The sequence below is a fragment of the Eulemur rufifrons genome, chromosome 23, assembly GCF_041146395.1.
Source record: "Eulemur rufifrons isolate Redbay chromosome 23, OSU_ERuf_1, whole genome shotgun sequence".
NCBI classification, from domain to species: domain Eukaryota; kingdom Metazoa; phylum Chordata; class Mammalia; order Primates; family Lemuridae; genus Eulemur; species Eulemur rufifrons.
The window spans coordinates 13,035,162-13,051,711 of NC_091005.1; the positions used below are offsets into that span (position 1 = coordinate 13,035,162).

The 16,550-nt window shown below is 50.2% G+C and overlaps 1 protein-coding gene across 1 annotated transcript in view; it reads left to right on the forward strand.

Moving 5' to 3' along the window:
• WWP2 (WW domain containing E3 ubiquitin protein ligase 2) overlaps positions 1-16,550 on the forward strand; it is a 120,271-nt gene that overhangs the window by 95,361 nt on the left and 8,360 nt on the right. The window contains exons 9-13 of the mRNA XM_069456663.1: positions 333-422; positions 5,830-6,004; positions 11,790-11,844; positions 15,485-15,566; positions 16,139-16,267. Of these exons, the coding sequence (XP_069312764.1) occupies positions 333-422; positions 5,830-6,004; positions 11,790-11,844; positions 15,485-15,566; positions 16,139-16,267 (531 nt within the window). The remainder of the gene's footprint in view (positions 1-332; positions 423-5,829; positions 6,005-11,789; positions 11,845-15,484; positions 15,567-16,138; positions 16,268-16,550) is intronic.

Below are 16,550 nucleotides of genomic sequence, written 5' to 3' on the forward strand. Positions count from 1 at the left end.
GCTTGCATCACATTCCTAAAGGGATCTTTGATCCCTAAATGGCCAAAAAACACTGATTTGGAAAATCCATGGAACGTAGATTTGTACGGTTCATTTAGGGGAATTCAGAGCCATCTATGGTGTATCCTGGGACATTGATTCCATGAAGGGAGCTTTTAGCATTGCTGGGTGGCACCGTCTGCAACAGCACAGAGCTGGCTCGACCACTGGGTCGACCTTGCATGTCATCTTTGATGTTTCCCCCAAGTTAGCCACACCGGCGGTGAAGGGCTGCCTCTCCAACAGGGCCTTTCAACCACGTATCTCATGCTTCCCTTGACTTTATTTTTCAGATGGGAACAGCGAGAGCTGCCTAACGGACGTGTCTATTATGTCGACCACAATACCAAGACCACCACCTGGGAGCGACCTCTTCCTCCAGGGTAAGGCGTGAACCGGCAAGCCCTGAGCCTCCAGAACTGGCTCCAAGAGTCACCCAACGGCTTCTTGAAACTGTCCCTTTCTGCAGAGGTAGCAGAGTACAGTGGCATATATCCTGGGTCACTTGATTGCTTTTCCTATCCACTTAGCTTAATTTTGCTCTTGTTTCTAAGGACAGTCTAGAATTTTTAGAGGATCTCTTAGAAACAAAAGGGGCATGAGAGGCTGAGAGAGAAAGAGCACTGATACATTTCACGGTACCCTGTGCCCAACCTGCCCCTAAAGGCAGAGCGCTTCTCATTCAGCTGGGCTTCGTGAGATGCCTCTGAGTTCTCCAAAACCAAAGGATGAGAGAGGCTTCCAAGTGAGGGAAGACTGTCCAAGTTCAAGGAGAAGGGGTTTGGTTCCCTGTCTGGCAGGGACAGAAAGTTCTTTCCACATGTGTCTCCTGGTCCTAAGAGCTTTCAAAAGGGAGTGTAGTCTGCTCTCGAGAGAACCACCTCCCAGTAAAGCAGCCACGCAGGGCTCCTGCATAGAACACGCACACTTCCCTTTCCTAAGTTTGCAGAGGGAAAGGCTGTCGGAAGTTGGCAGTCTTGGGAGAGCCCCTGTGCCTTGTTTGGTTCGGCTGTCAGACGTGTGCCATGCAAACACCACCTCATCTTCTGGCCCTACAAATTTCCGTGGATGGGCTGCTTATAGCTTCGGTTTTCCATGAGAGTGCTTGGGTTTTCCTTTTTTTCCCTACCTTCTGGGGAGGAAACTCATAATCTGTCATCATTAGTGCCCACTCCGTTTTTTTTTATTTTGTTTTTTTTTGAGACAGAGTCTTACTCTGTTGCTTAGGCTTGAGTGCAGCAGCGTCATCATAGCTCACAGCAACCTCCAACTTCTGGGCTCAAGTGATCCTTCTGCCTCAGCTTCCCAAGTAGCTGGGAATACAGGCGTGCGCCACCACGCCCAGCTAATTTCTCTATTTTTAGTAGAGACGGGATCTCGCTCTTCCTCAGACTGGTTTTGAACTCCTGACCTCAAGCTATCCTCCTGCCTTGGCCTCCCAAAGTGGTAGGATTAAAGTCATTATGCTTGGCTTATGTTTTTTACTTTGACTTAAAGTCAAATGTAGTTACCAAAGTTAAACATTGACTTCTTAAATTTAAAAAAAAACCGTTAAGCATTAAAAGAGTTTTTTTATAGAGATGGGGTCTCACTGTGTTGCCCAGGCTGGTCTCAAACTCCTGGCCTCAAGTGATCCTCCCGCCTTGGCCTTCCAGAGTGCTAGGATTATAGACATGAGCCACCGCACCTAGCCATAGTGGCTCAGTCTTAAAACGTGAACAAACAGCCAAAAATCAGCAGACAGGAAAAAAGGAACTTGGTGCAAACATATGGGGAGCTGGAAAAAAACGTCGGAAAAGCAAACCAAATTATAATTTATATCCTCAAAGATTTAGGATGTGTGTAACAAGAACAGGAGGCCATGAACTGGACCATACAGAAAACAAGAGCTTTTAGTAAAATATCTGAATGGTATAGTTCTAGCAAGAAAGAATACAGAACCAGATGATAGGAATATAAAAAGAGAGAGAGAGAGGCCGGGCGCGGTGGCTTACGCCTGTAATCCTAGCACTCTGGGAGGCCGAGGTGGGCGGATCGTTTGAGCTCAGGAGTTCAAGACTAGCCTGAGCAAGAGCGAGACCCCATCTCTACTAAAAATAGAAAGAAATTATAGGGACAGCTAAAAATATATATAGAAAAAATTAGCCGGGCATGGTGGTGCACGCCTGTAGTCCCAGCTACTCGGGAGGCTGAGGCAGTAGGATCCTTTGAGCTCAGGAGTTTGAGGTTGCTGTGAGCTAGGCTGACGCCACGGCACTCACTCTAGCCTGGGCAACAGAGTGAGACTCTGTCTCAAAAAAAAAAAGAGAGAGAGAGAGAGAGAAAACAAAAAAGAAAATTAGCATAACTGAAATACACAGTGTCCACATTCAAAGGGCCCAGCAAATGCCCACCCCAGAGGATGAAGGAAGACCCATCCCAAGGCACAGCTAATGGAATTTCCTAGCGCCGAGAGAAGATCTCGAAAGCTTCCTGGGAGAGAAAGTAAACAGGGTTCATAGAAAGGGGCCGGGATCAAGAATGCCATCCTCCTTCTCAACAGTAGCTACAGAGCAGGGCCGTCACCTTGCCGGTGGAAAATGAGATCAACTTTTAGTCTTTTTAACATTGTAGTGTGAGGATAGAAATAAAGGCATCTTCAGACATGCTGGGTTTCTGAGAAAGGTACATCTGTTCTCGGAAGCTACTAGATTATTTATTCCGCCAAATGGGAAGAGGCCGAGAAAGAAGGAATGGGCTGCAGGACACAGGGAACTCAGCTCGAAGGCCCTGGGAGTTCCCAGGAGGAAGAGGAGGGAAGATGAGTCCAGACAGTAACGTCAAGCAGCTGGGATGTGGACGTGCAACTGACCACCCCGACAAAGGAGAGATGTGGTCAGATGTGGCGGAGAGATTAACGCCACCGACAGGGCGGAACACCTGTCCTGGCCGAGATTCTGGGGGGAATTAGTGATAGTTTCTTGAAAACCAAGCAGAAGGAAGCAAGGAAGTTCTTACCTCCAGAAAAAATACCAAAACATTGTTACAAGTAAGGAAATGTATTTTTAGTATTCTACCTCATCATCGTACGGACCCCGAATATTGATTTCATGATGATTTTCCATGTTGAGAGACGAGGGGAGGAGACAGCAGTGTGTGGGTTGGGGGTGGAATACGATAACTAAATCCTCATCTTTGGTGGCGGAAAGTCCATAAGTAATATCAAATATGGCAACAATTAAGAAATAATGGAACAGACCTGTTACGCAGAGACATGGACGTACATGTGTCCTAGCAGAAGCAGCTGAGAGTTGAAAGTAGTTGCCCTTTAGGAAACAAGACTCCTCAGTGAAGCAGGAGACCATGGTTTCTCATTATGTCTCCTGCAGTCCTTTTTGCATTTTAAAGCTATATAAACATGATTTCTTTAATAACAAATAAATAAAAATGATTAGTTTAGAGAAATTATGAGAAAGGCTGGAAGGTTCCAGATTTTTGTGAGCCTTGAATACTAGCTAAAGGATTTTGACTCACAAGCAGCGGGGAGTCCACTGAAGATTTTGGACAGGAGTGGGACCCACGGGCCAGTCTTGTGGGTTACTCCGATGGCTGTTTAAGGGTGGATGGACATGGAGAGGTTAGTTCTGGGGTAGGTGCAGTAGTCCAGAGGGGAGGTGACACAGATCTGGACATAGAAATGGAGAGCCAAGGCCAGGGAGAGAACACAAAAGAAGCCTTGGACTGAGTGATTTACTGCGGGCAGTGGTAACGGCGGTGGTCTGTGTTCATCCACAGAGATGAGGGCCTGAGGGAGCCGGGGAAGGCTCAGGTGTAGGGAGAGAGCTGTGGCGTCACCTGACTGCACAGTCACAGCCAGTCATGAAGGCCAGGCAATCTAGTGGTCAGCGTCCGGACAAAATCTGGGAACTGGCTGTGGGGCCTAGGAGCTGCTTGGAGGAAGCCATTGTTAGGGAGGTCTGGAGTTTAAAAAGGTCACTGAAAGGTGGCCAGAGAGTCAGCTAGGAGGAGAACCCAGAAAATCAAGGCAGGTACCAGATGAGGCACAATAGTCGTGTGCGTAAGATGAGAATTCAGAGGAGATGAACTAAAGGCCTCCAACACTTTGGAATCATCAGTGTAACCCACGCTAGGTTCCTTCTGCATTGGCTTCATCCTGTTATCTTCAGTTGGTACCTCTTCTTTTTTTCACAATTCTCCCCCTCTGTTTTTCACATTTATAATGGAAAATTTCAAGCATACACCAAATTTGAAAGAACAGTACAATGAATCCCTTGTCACCCCCTTCTGGTTCTAACAATTAATAACAGCTTGTTTCATCTGACCTCCCAGGGTCTGACGAATGTTAAAGCAAATCTCAGACATCATATCCTTTGACCTATAAATATATCACATATGTCTCTAACCAATGAGTTTTTTTGAAAAGAAAACATAAAAAACCACAATACCATTATCCCACCCAACACAATCAACAATATTTCCTTATGTCATGTCATACCCAGCCTGTGTTCCATTGTCCCCAAGTGTCTTGAATGTGTTTTTGTACTTGTTTGTTTTGAATCCCACCCAAACCCAAGGTCAACATGTTGCTTTTGGCTGATATGTCTCTTAAGTCTGTCTCAGTCTGTAAGTTTCCCAGCCCTTTCTTATTTTTTGTTTCCAGGCCATGTATTTGTTGCAGAAACTGGGCATTTGTCCTGTAGAAGTTGTCACATTCTGGATGTGGCTGATCATGACCCTGTGGTGTTTTGTAACATGTTCCTCTCTCCCTTGTCTTTCCTGTGAACTGGTAGCTAGATATGGAGGCTTGATTGGGTTCAAGTTTACATTTTAACCTTAGGGTGTAATTTCCATACTGTGAGATGCACAGACCTCAGGTGTACAGTCCATGAGTTTTGACACTCATGGAACCCATACCCATCAAGGTGGAGAAAACCTCCATCACCCTAGAAAATTCCCCGGCCCCCCCCCCCCCCCGCTTTCTTTTGATCACTTCTCCCCTGTGTTTGAGGAAATCAAGTTCTACCTACCAAGCACAGCTGAGGCTTTTACCTTCCGTTCTAGCCCTGCCTTGCCCGTGGGTGTTTTAGGGCCAACTTTGGGAAGGTGGTAATGGGGAGAGTCCTGCTGTCTGGACCAAGCTGTCTTCTCATGGCCTGCAGTGTGTTTTCATTGCCACCTTATCTCAGGAGAATTGCAGTTGCAAGTAACAAACCTTGGTATCCAGATTGGCTTAAGGGAGTTTACTGGCTGATGTAACTGAAAATTCTAGATATAAATCCTGATTTCAAGTGAAGCTTGAGCTAGTGGCTCAACAGTGTTACCAATGTTTTCTTCCATTTTTGTGCTCCACCATCTACTGGGTCAACTTTATACTGTATTTGGGTCCGAAATGGTAGTCATTGGCCCCCAAGACTGAATCATAATTTAGAAACAAGGGAGTATGTTTTTCCTAGAATTTGTAATAAAAGGCCTGAGATTTATCCTGATTGGCCTGCCACAGATCACATGCCCAGTACTGGTCCAGTCGACCGTTCAGCTCTGGGGCTGGGAACAGAGTCCGCTTCCCCAGAAGCGCATGGGTCCCTGGACTAGAGATCAGGAGGTAATGGCAAGGAGGGACTGTCTGCCGTAACATCTAAGCCCCAGAAGCCTCTGTGATTGGGATTCTGGGCCATGCCAGACATCCCCCTCTTGCCCTCCCCCGGTCCTTCCTTGCCAGCCATCCTGAGATTCTTCTAGAATTTGGGGGTGGGGTGGTCACTATATTCATTCTGAGCTTACTGTTTCCAGCTGGGAAAAACGCACAGATCCCCGAGGCAGGTTTTACTATGTGGATCACAACACCCGGACCACCACCTGGCAGCGCCCGACAGCAGAGTACGTGCGCAACTACGAGCAGTGGCAGTCACAGCGGAATCAGCTCCAGGGGGCCATGCAGCACTTCAGCCAAAGATTCCTCTACCAGGTGAGAGGGTAGGGGCTTGCCTCCAGGCAGGGAGCCTCCCCGAGCTTCAGAATGCCCAGCCTCTGTTGGGTGAGCAGAGGAAACGGTGGCTCACGGTGTCAGGGCCCCCGACCCTGGAGATTTTACTCATCACAGTGAAATTCCTCAAATGCCAGTGTTTCTAACATAGCAACTCCACATCTAGCCTCTGTGGTTAAGGAATCAACATGTCTGAAACAGAATTCACCGTTTTTCTTCCAAGACTGGCTTTCTTTTCTGTCCCCTCCGTTCAAGTCCATTTTCCCTGATGTGAAACCTGAAGGTCAACTTGACCTCTCCCACACCTCAGATCAAAGCAGTCACCCCAGTTCTTCTCTTTCCATTGCTGCTGCCGTTTTTCATTAGATCTTTGTTACCTGACAGATTCTCAAGGATGGGAAACCTTCTGTAAAATTCATCTATATCAGGGGTTGGCAAATAATAGCCCCTGTGGCAAACCGGCCCACTGCCTGGTTTTATAAATAAAGTTTTATTGGAACACAGGCATGTCCAGTAGTGTACACAGTGACTATTACTGCTTTCATGGTACAACAGTAGAGGTAAGTAGTCACAGCAGAGACTATACGGCTCAAAAAGCCTAAAGCATTTACTGTCTGGCCCTTTACAGGAAAAGTTTGTTGACCCCTGGCCTAGCCCAGCACCTTGAGTGTGATATTTTCCTCTGCCACCTCCCATCTGAATTGTTAGAGCAGCCTCTGCGTTGTTCTCTCTGCCAATCTGTCTGCCTGTTTCTCACCAGAGCAATCTTTAAATATATCATTGTATCACTTTACTGGCACAAAACCTTCTTTTGTTCATTACCTACAAAATAACATTTAAACTTTCTAGTCCAGAATTCAGGAATCTCTGGTCGCAAATTCACTGTCTAATGGTCCCTTATACTGTGTCCCTTTAGGGCTCCTCCCAGCCCTGTCTCCTGGAGTCTCTATCCCATTAGAGCCTCCACCAGTGACCTGGAGCTGGGAGGAGCCCAGCACACAGCGGGAGGTGGGTTCCCAAGCAGGAGTTCTGCTTGCATTTTCTCAGAGCACCGTGAATGTGAAGGCTGGGATCCGCAGTAGGACCAGCACCGGATGTGGTGCTATCGTGCAGGCTGGAAATGTCTGGAGCTGGATCCTGACTCCTAATCACCATATATAACATTGTTTCTGTTTGAAAGGAATTTTAACCCCAAGACCCATTTTTACATTGGATACTACCCTAGTTAGATGCTCAGAAAAATCTTTAATCCCATTTAATTAAGCAGCATCATTGTCACCTTGGCCTTCATTTGTGGCTTTCTCTCTGCCCACCTGAGTAGGAGCTCCACCATCAACTAGAAGTCACTGTAGCATCTCCCTTGGCTAGTTTGTCCCTTCTCTCTGTGGAGGCTGATTGCTCATCAGACAGTGTGGATGAGCAGGAAGCATGGCGTTTGTCCTTGTAAGTTTCCTCCAAGGTCAGTGGTGGTGCCCCTCTCCAATCCATGCCCGGTGCCTTGCTCCTAGCAGCAGTGCTCGTGTTCTCATACCTGGCTTCCCACCCCTGACCCCGTCACATGTGCCCAGCGTCCAGTTCTGGCATGTTTCAAAATTGGGTGGAGTCTGGTGGTTCTCTGCATTTCAGAGATTGTTTCCTTTGACCTGGGCCCCAACGACTTTGCCTGCCATTTTCTTGAGTAGTCGTGACTACAAAACAGGGAAGGTCTTGTTTGACCTGTCTGTCCTTTGACTTGGAAGCAAGGACACATTTTAGAAGTTTCACGTGGTTTTGTCTCCCTGATTATCGAGCTTCTCTAATTAAAAAAAAAAATTCATTAAAGGGATTTTTTTCCCCTTTCATATCACCCGCCAAGTAGGTTCTAGAGATTGACTGAGATGTTTGGTGTGTGAAAGGAAAGATTCAGAGTTTGGAGCATGCATTCCTCTCGCCTGCCTCTCTTCTTTTAGCAATGCCATTCTGGGCTTATAGAGGTAAAACTTTGACTTGGAGGGTTCCTTAGAAGTAAAAACTAAACACTAAAAAGTTTTTCTTTCTGAGTGCTCTTACATGGTTTTCTCAGCATAGCTGGGGATATAGGAAGATTCTGCGTGGAGATGATGTTACCTTTTCTCCATGAAACAAGACTCAGATTGAAAAACGTGGTAGGAATCTTGTTTTGGTCTGCTTTCAATGTCTCTCTGTTGATTTTCCTCCCCCTCTGGATTTGGTTTTCCCCTCTTGTTTGCTATGGTGCCATGTCCTGGTTACGAGTAAGAAGGGTTGCTTTCATACAGTTATTTTGGGGTTTGGCTCGGGCCCAGGGTTTGACTCGGAAGACTTGAGAGCCGATACTACGCGAGCGGCTTCCCTCCTCCCCTTGCTGGGCTTCAACGGAGACCTTGTTCTTCTTCTTCGCTGCACTGCAGAGAACGGGAACGACAGTTGAGGATGGCAATCAGGGGACTCCCAGGTTGCAGCCTCCTGTGATTCCTCCTGCCGTCAGTCTCAGCACACAACGTTTCCCGTTCCCCTACATTATTGTTCCCCTTGTTTCTGCCCAGTTTTCCTTTCCTAACTCCCCAGTGAACCTTGTTGCTTGTGATCCTTGTGCATGGGTTTTTTTTGTCATTTGTTTCACCCTTGCAGCTTCCTTTTGTCCTCTATGTTGCGTTCCTGCTGGGAGCCACCAAGGATGCTCGGCACAGCCATGCACGTTGTGCCATTGTGATGGGACCGTCACACATTCCCCGACCTCTAGGGCACCTCTTCCTTTACTCCCTTTTGTCCCTCCCCTGGTAACTAAAGGAGGTAGCCAGTGTCTGCAGGATTGAAAAAACCACTCTGTGGCTCTTAGCGTGTGGACTCCAAATTGCATTATCCAGAAACAGACAACTTGTTTCTCACTCTGCAGAGAGCCCCACTGTGGATCGAATTCTCAAGCCACCTGGGTTTTGTTCTGCGTCCATCGGGTGTATCCTTAAAAAAAACGATGCCTGCGTTGGACACGACAACCTTTATGCCCTTCCCAGAACCTTTCTTGCCCTCGGCTGTATTTGCTAGACATTCTTTATTTCTGAGTTTATATCTTAAAATATTACTGGAACTTGGTGCTTAGTCCCCGAGGGACTTGCGCTCATGTGAGCTCTCCGGCTTGGGGCTACATCCAGATCTCCCGACCCAGGGACCGATTCAACAGCGCTGCTTTCTGTTCCTAGTGATAAACGGTACCAATTGTGTATTAGAGTTACCTGCACATCCCAGCATCTCTCTCCTGGCCGCAGTCCCCTCTTACTCCTGTCTGTGTGCTTTTCCCCTGTGCCCCACGCAGCACTTTGGGCTCTCTCATCTCAGGGCAAGTGCTGGAAGGGACAGTGGGTTGGCTCATTGGAGGTGTGGGGTTTTTGGCTTTTGGTTTTCTGGCCACGATGTGTAGCTCTTATTTTTCATTTCCCCTTGGCATCTGTTTACTTCCTTCCTTCTGGCTTTCTTTTCTTATTTTTCAAGTTGTACTGTGTATCTCAGGGAAGAAATATCCAAAAGAGTCAAGTGCTTTGCTCTGACTATAAGAAGTAAGTTCATTACGAGCATCGGCTTCCGTTGGATCTGATTTCATGTGCTGGTTGTGTTTATCAGTCTCTGGTCTCTCTCTCTTTCCCATCTGCCTCTTCCCTCCCCTTCTTACAGGTTAGGGAGGGTGGAGTTCTGATAGAATGAGGATGGGAGGACACCAAAGAAAAATTTTTAAAAACCCCTCTAACAAAAGAGAACCAACGTTGAATCAACTTTGGGATATTTTTCAAAAAGGCAAGGGTAAAGAAACGGGCTGATAAATATTTTCTGCTCCTGGTTCAGTGCTGGTCACGGAAGCTGTCAGGAAAGGCCTTTTGGTCCTGTCGATTTGTTCAGTTAAGCGGAAGAGGACTGGATGCCCATGGAGGCCCAGTTGGCCCCAGCTGGAAGCTGGTTCCTGTTGCAGCTCCTGAACACTTTATGGGTAGATGATCTGCTCATTCCGAAGCAAGACCTGAAGCAGCAAACAATTTTGCACCTGGTGCTTCCTATTTTGATTTCTTAAAATAACCTCTCCTGTGGTTCTTCCCCTCTTGCAAGGCCATTGCTGTCCCTCGGTGCTTAGAACTGCGTTCCGTATGTCTTCGGTGTCTGCAATACGTACGTTTTCACTTTCATTCCTTTGCTTCTCTTGCCGAACGTTTTAACAACTACTGTTCTTACGTGTTGACTACAAAGTAAAGTTAGAGGAACTTGGATTTTGTGAGATGCTTGTACCCTGTCTCCCCAGCCCCCAACACACAAACATGTACCAACGTGACTTCTGCGAATTTGGGAGATTTTTTTTTTTTTGTGACGGAGATTTTAAGCACATCCGTGAGACTGATGTAAAGCGCCTTAAATCCAGGTCGGCTTCCCCCACCTTCGTGCGGTTCCGTTCCGTGTGGGTAGGAGGCCTTTCTCTGAAAGGGGGCCCTGTCCCGCCAGGGAACCTATGGTTTCCACACTTAAACGTCTTTGTTGGAACTTGCTTGGAAGAGGAGCCTGTGTTGCCACCTTGGAAAGAAAGTTTCTCTGTCCTTTCGGCTGGGGGGCGGCGGGGGTGCTGTGGAAGGGGGTTCGCTGGCACTCGAGTTCCTCCAGTGTTTTCTCAAGCCGAGACTGGGCTCCATTCATCCTCCTGCCCGTGTGTGGCTCCGTCACCCCCAGACGGGGCCAGCCCGGCAGCCCGAAGTCTGCATTTAGAACTTGATCCCCTCATATAACGATTAAATTTTAGTAAGTGAAATAAAAATGTTTCAGTTAAAAAAAGAAAAAAAAGAAAGAAAGAAGGAAAGAAAGAGCGGAACAATACTTGTTTTATTTAACTATGAAAAGTTTTTGACAGCAGCCCCCCCGCCTTCCCCGCAGGATATGAGAACTCTCGGGCCACTGCAGCCCTTCCCCTGGGACCTCCAAGCAGAGTTAGGCTTGGGGGGCTTCTAATGTAAACAGTGACCCTGAAGTCCTGGAGCCGGTTCCCCCCTTCTCTCTCCTGTCTCCCCTTCTCTCTTGCCGCCCCCGTCCCCAGCCCCACCTCCCCAGACGGGCAAACACAGAACACTGAGCAACTTCAGGTTCAGGCCTGGGAAGAATAAAGGTGCTTTGTGAAGGGGAAGGAAAACATTCCTGGGGGAGGTGAGGGGCTTGGGGCCTGAATGTGCCCTCAGTCTGGGTGGATGCCGCACACCCTGGAGGGGAGGTGGGGGCTGGAAGCCGAGGTGGAGGGAGGAGGGCCCGGCCCCAGCCAGGAAGCTCTGGGCGTGGGCAGGGCTTGTGGGAATGATTTCATTGGAAAGGCCTGCGATATTTTTTCCCCTCCTGTGTGTGGTTCTTGGAGAAAGTTGGAGGTGGTGGTGATTTCAGTCGCCTTGGCCGCGGCGAGCGGGAGCTGAGCAGCGGCACCCGGCCGAGCTTGCTGGGAAGCCCGCGCCCGGCCCTCCTGCCTGGCCCGGTCGCTCCACCTTCCTCCACGCACCTCTTCCTCCCCGTCGCTCGACCCTTTCCGAAACCCATTCGGACCCTCCGTGTGCAGGGTTCTTTTTTGGTTTTTCTTTTAAAAAAGAAAAAAAGACTTTTTGAGAGGAGCGGACACCATCTAAGTTCCCATTGCATCCTCTGCAAAGTGCTAAACTATGGAAATGAGTCGTTGGCATTTTTATTTTTTATCGATTGATTTATTTTTAACCAGTGGCTGTTTTTAACCTCTGTGTTCTACTGTGTTTCTTGTGTTTAGTCTTCGAGTGCTTCGACTGACCATGATCCCCTGGGCCCCCTCCCTCCTGGCTGGGGTAAGTACCGAGTCCCACTTCTGTGCCCTCAGCCTCCCGCCAGCTCTGTCTCTTCTGTCTCTTCTCCGTGTCTTCCCTCCCCTCTCCCATGCCTTGGTTTTCCGTCTCTCCCTCTCTTTCCAGCATGCCCCGGGCATGCCCAGCCTGAGAGATTACAGGTGATGGGGCTGGAAGGTTGGGGACGTGTTCAGTCCCCGCTGTGTCCCTGTAGCATCTCCTGCCATAGCTAAAGACTATGAGAAAGACGTCCCCGAGCAGCTGAGGGACTGTTGGGTTTTGGTCTTGAGTTTCAAGATGTCTGCTCCAGAATCCGTCCTATCACTAAACTATGTTGACACTGCCTGATGCCCAAATGGATTTGTTTCAGGTCTCCTGTGACCGTATGGTTGGAAGGAGCTACCTTAACACACCTTTATTTGCAGCCAAGATGTTGGGGGACTTCAGTCTGCTTTTGACTAATGGAAGTCACCTTTTTTATTTGCGACACAGCAAAAAAGAAAGAGGCCAGAGGGAGGCAGATAAGAGGGTTGAGCTCCGGGTAGCGACTCTATGGAAGTGCAACATTGCTAGTTAATGACGGCACGCAGGGTCCTCCTTGCCCTCGGCAGCTGCCTCTTACCCCTTCCGAGTCCTTGGTGTGATTCGCCAACACCGAGCTGAAGGATGGACACTCATGACTTAGGAGACATTATGGGCTTTATGGCTGTTCCGGGAAGGAGTGGTCACGCAAAGGGTCATTAGAACGGATGAGACTCGGTGCATTTCGTAGCTCTCAGAGCCGAGGAAGGGTTTTGTTCCATCCTGCGAGAGTCCCTGGGAGCTGCCTTCGTCGGGAGGTTTGCAGGAATCAGCATGTGTTGGGTTTAATTTCTAGGTTAGGCCCGCCGAGGACAGTAAGTGCTGGTTTGGTGGTGTTCGTAGGTGGCAGTAAGTTGGGAGGGGTGTGGCACCGGCAGGGTGCTGGGAAGCTGACGGCAGGGCAGGATGGGCCTCGCCTGGGAAATGCAGCTTTGGGGCCGGAGCCTCTCAGCGCAGACACAGCTGCTCCCTGGCAGTAATTTAAGAGGTTGTATCAACTCCCCGCACCCCGCAGGGTATCACTTAGTGAGTTCCCACTGCATTCCAGAGCGCTAGCAGGACCTTCTGGTTCATTCTTGCAGGAGAGCCTAGTTTGTGAAGCTTCCACACATTTCTTGATTTTCACCTACACACACAGATGACCCACCTGGCTCCCTGGACCGATGAAAGGTGTCATTGGAATCTCAGAAATTGGCAGCAAGTCACAGCGAGAGGGTGAAGCACTTAGGATCCCTGCCTAGGCATAGGCAGGGAAAAGCGCATCAGATTAAACAAGAATCTGAGAATCTGTAATGCCTGTTTGGCAGCTGGTGACCTGCAGCCAGGGACCTGGGTTTGTTTCTGGCCCTGTAGAGGCAGGTGGTGTAGCCCAGTCAAAGGGTTTTCTTTCTGTACCAGTTCTGCTAAGTGACGGTCACCAGGTAAGAGCAGCTGATAGAGACTTGAAAGCAGCTGCCAGATGCCAAGTGTGAAAATCGTTGAGATGGGAACAGAGGCGCCACGGCCAGAGGCAATGCTGTTTATGAACGGTTAGGAAACAGCCACCAAACTGTAATAGTCCCAAATTGAGAAAAAGAACATTCTGGCTAAAGGCCAGTGTGCCTTCCTGATCACAAATCCTCAGGGCTCTGTGCTGGCTTCCCTGGGGGCTGTGGCAGGGGCCGCCTCTCCAGGGCTCGTTAAGAATGAGTTGCCAAACCAGGCGAGAACTGCATCGATGGGCAGCTTGCTGTCAGCCTGCTGGTGTCCCTCTGCTGCCCCAGGAGAGACCCTGCCATGTCCCCACACACTGCCCTGGGACTCAGGACCCCGCGGTCTGGCTTAGATCCGCATCTGCTCCCCCGTAGCCCTGGCTCTGGCCGTGTGACTGAATTCTCCCGAGCCCGCTCACCCCTAAAGTGAGGTCGAGCCAGGCGCTCGTTTAAGGACTTTCCCAGCCCCCAGACTGCAATGAAATCGTTCGCAGCAGTGAGGCAGCTCAGTGGGCCGTGAGTGGCCTCCACGCGGCAGCAGAGCCAGAAATGACGGCACAGGCCTCAGACCCACTGGACAGATCCCCCGGCCCGGCGGTTAGCCTTGGCTTCAGCCCTTGGCAGGGCAGACGCGGAGGATCTAGTTCAAAGCAGTAGCTGCTGGGCGGGGAGCGGCCCCCTCCCCTGGAAGCCTCTTGGCAAGTCTTCCTTCTGTGGGCGGTCGCTCAGCCGTGCTGAGATGGCGGTGGCTCTATAACAGTTCAGGGCACCTCCTTTGCTTTCTTTCCTTTTGTCTTTACTTTTGTTTTATTTTTATCTATCTGTCTATCCAGATTTATTGAGGCGTGATTGACAAATAATGCCTATTTGAAAATTTCAGTTGAGTCGTGGATGAGAGTCAGAGAGAGACCATGACCTTGGGTTGATCCTGGGCACGTGCAGCTTCATTCCTGTTGCAGGGGATCAGGGGGTACTGGTCCTCCCCGTTCTGTTCCTTTTTCAGCTTTTGAGTTCTCCGCAGCTTCTGGAACTGATTATTTTTATTTCTTTCATTTCTGCCTGTCATCGTTAACGAAGGAGAGCCATTAGCATCGTTTGTGTTCAGGACAGAGACAGATTTGAAGGCTCAGGAATGGCCCGGGAAAGGTGACCTCTTTGGGGGTCTGGGGCCTTGCCCCTCGCTTTTCTTCCCATTCACCCCTTTCAACCCCTCTCAAGGTCCAGAGTCACCAGCCAGGCTTGGGTCTGCCCCTGGAGCTCAGACTGCCACCCTTGGGGACCCCAGAGCCACCATCAGTGTATCAGTAACAGGCAAGAGATTAGAGACGGGCCAGAGCTGCGCAGAGTCTGTCTGCCTCACCCCCTCCCCCTGCAAACACTCGCGTCTCAAAGCACGCACTTAGGTGTGGAAACAAGACGGGCATTTTAAGTGTCCACAGCCCCAGCCATAATTTATTTACTCATAAGCAAGATGGAGGTTTTTCTGGGAAATGTGAGTTTTAGAACAAAACTTTGCCTGTAAGCAGGAGAAGAAAGAGAATGTGGAGGGTACGGGGGCCCCATGGTGCAGATTGCTGACCACAGAGTTACGGGGGGACGTGCAGCCACCCCGCAGGGACCCTGCCTTGTGGGGCAGAGGCGCCCAGGTTGGCTGCCTCCTATGGACTGAGCGGTCTCGGGACCAGGGATCGGCCCCAAGGGAGAGGGGTGGGGGCCTGGCGGGGCGGGCGGCTGCGGTGCGTCCATGCTGCACACAGCTGGCTGCAGTTACGCCTCTGGTTTCAGCCGGGCTGCTCCGTCCCCGTTGCCACACCATCCCCTCCCTCCACCAACCCAGACAACCAAAGACGCGCTTCATCTCGAGTTGGAAATGTGTCTGTCCCTCCCCGACCCCCCGACAAGGAAGGCCTGTGTTTGTCCTGTTTCCCAGTGACAAATGCGAGTGGGCCAGGCTTTGGGCCAGTGAAACGTCTCCAACAGGTTGGCAACAGGGGCAGAAACTCAGACCCAGCACACAGGGGGTCGGAGCCAGACCGAAAGAACTCAAGATGTTTGAACCTGACTGTTTTCTCTTTCTTCCCCCATGGCAGAGAAGAGACAGGACAATAGCCGGGTGTATTACGTGAACCATAACACTCGCACCACCCAGTGGGAGGACCCTCGGACCCAAGGGTAAGCACTGGGGCTGAGTGGCCTCGGACTGCTTTTGTCCCAGAGGGCTGATGTCAGGGGACCTTTCGCCACATGCAGCTGCCCAGAGACTCTCATGGTACAGATGCAGCGTTGCCCTGAGGAGAGCTTGAGAGTAGCTCCGTAGACAGACCGTCCTGGCGGGTGGAGGGCGGCCCTGCTGGAAGGCATCACCGGTCTTTGTGCGGACTGTGCAGGCTGCCGACAATCTGATTGCAAAAAGGTTGAGGGCACCTGGCTCCCCAACCCCCCAGGAGAAGTCAGGCTGGGCCACTTGGTGTCTCGGCATCGCTGGTGGCCGCTCAGCGTCGTGCTGTCCACTCAGGGCTGGCTTTTTTGGCCTTGAGATAATGAGTGACCTCTCTGTACTGCAGAAGTGACCTCACGAATTGGGTCATGCTGGGTGCGTATCCTTGAGGCCCCCTGCCCGCCACGGGTCCTGCAGAGCCTGGGGAAAGCAGAGACAAGGCAGCACTGTGGGGACCCCAGCCTCCTGCGCTTTGAGGCCCAGAAGGTGGGGCCAGCCCTTAACCCCCCAACCCCTGTATTTTCAGGATGATCCAGGAACCGGCTCTGCCCTCAGGGTGGGAGATGAAATACACCAGCGAGGGGGTGCGATACTTCGTGGACCACAACACCCGCACCACCACCTTTAAGGATCCTCGCCCAGGGTTTGAGTCGGGGTAAGGACTTGCCGCCAGTGACAGCAGTGTCTGTAGGCACAGCCCAGGGTGTCCTTGTCCTGCTGGCGCTGGGGGCCTGTGTTGTCTCTGCTGCTCTTGCTGCCCTCTGGTGCCCAGTGTTGGTGTCACACTACAGGGGCTGGGGACCAGGGACAGTCCTGTTCCTTCAGAGTATCGCTGGAGCTGGACGTATTTCTCTAAAAACAAGAGGCCTGGCTTTATTTCTAGATTCTCCTTTTCACTCCTGAAAGATCTTCATGGAAGTCACTTTCTTTCTTGTGTG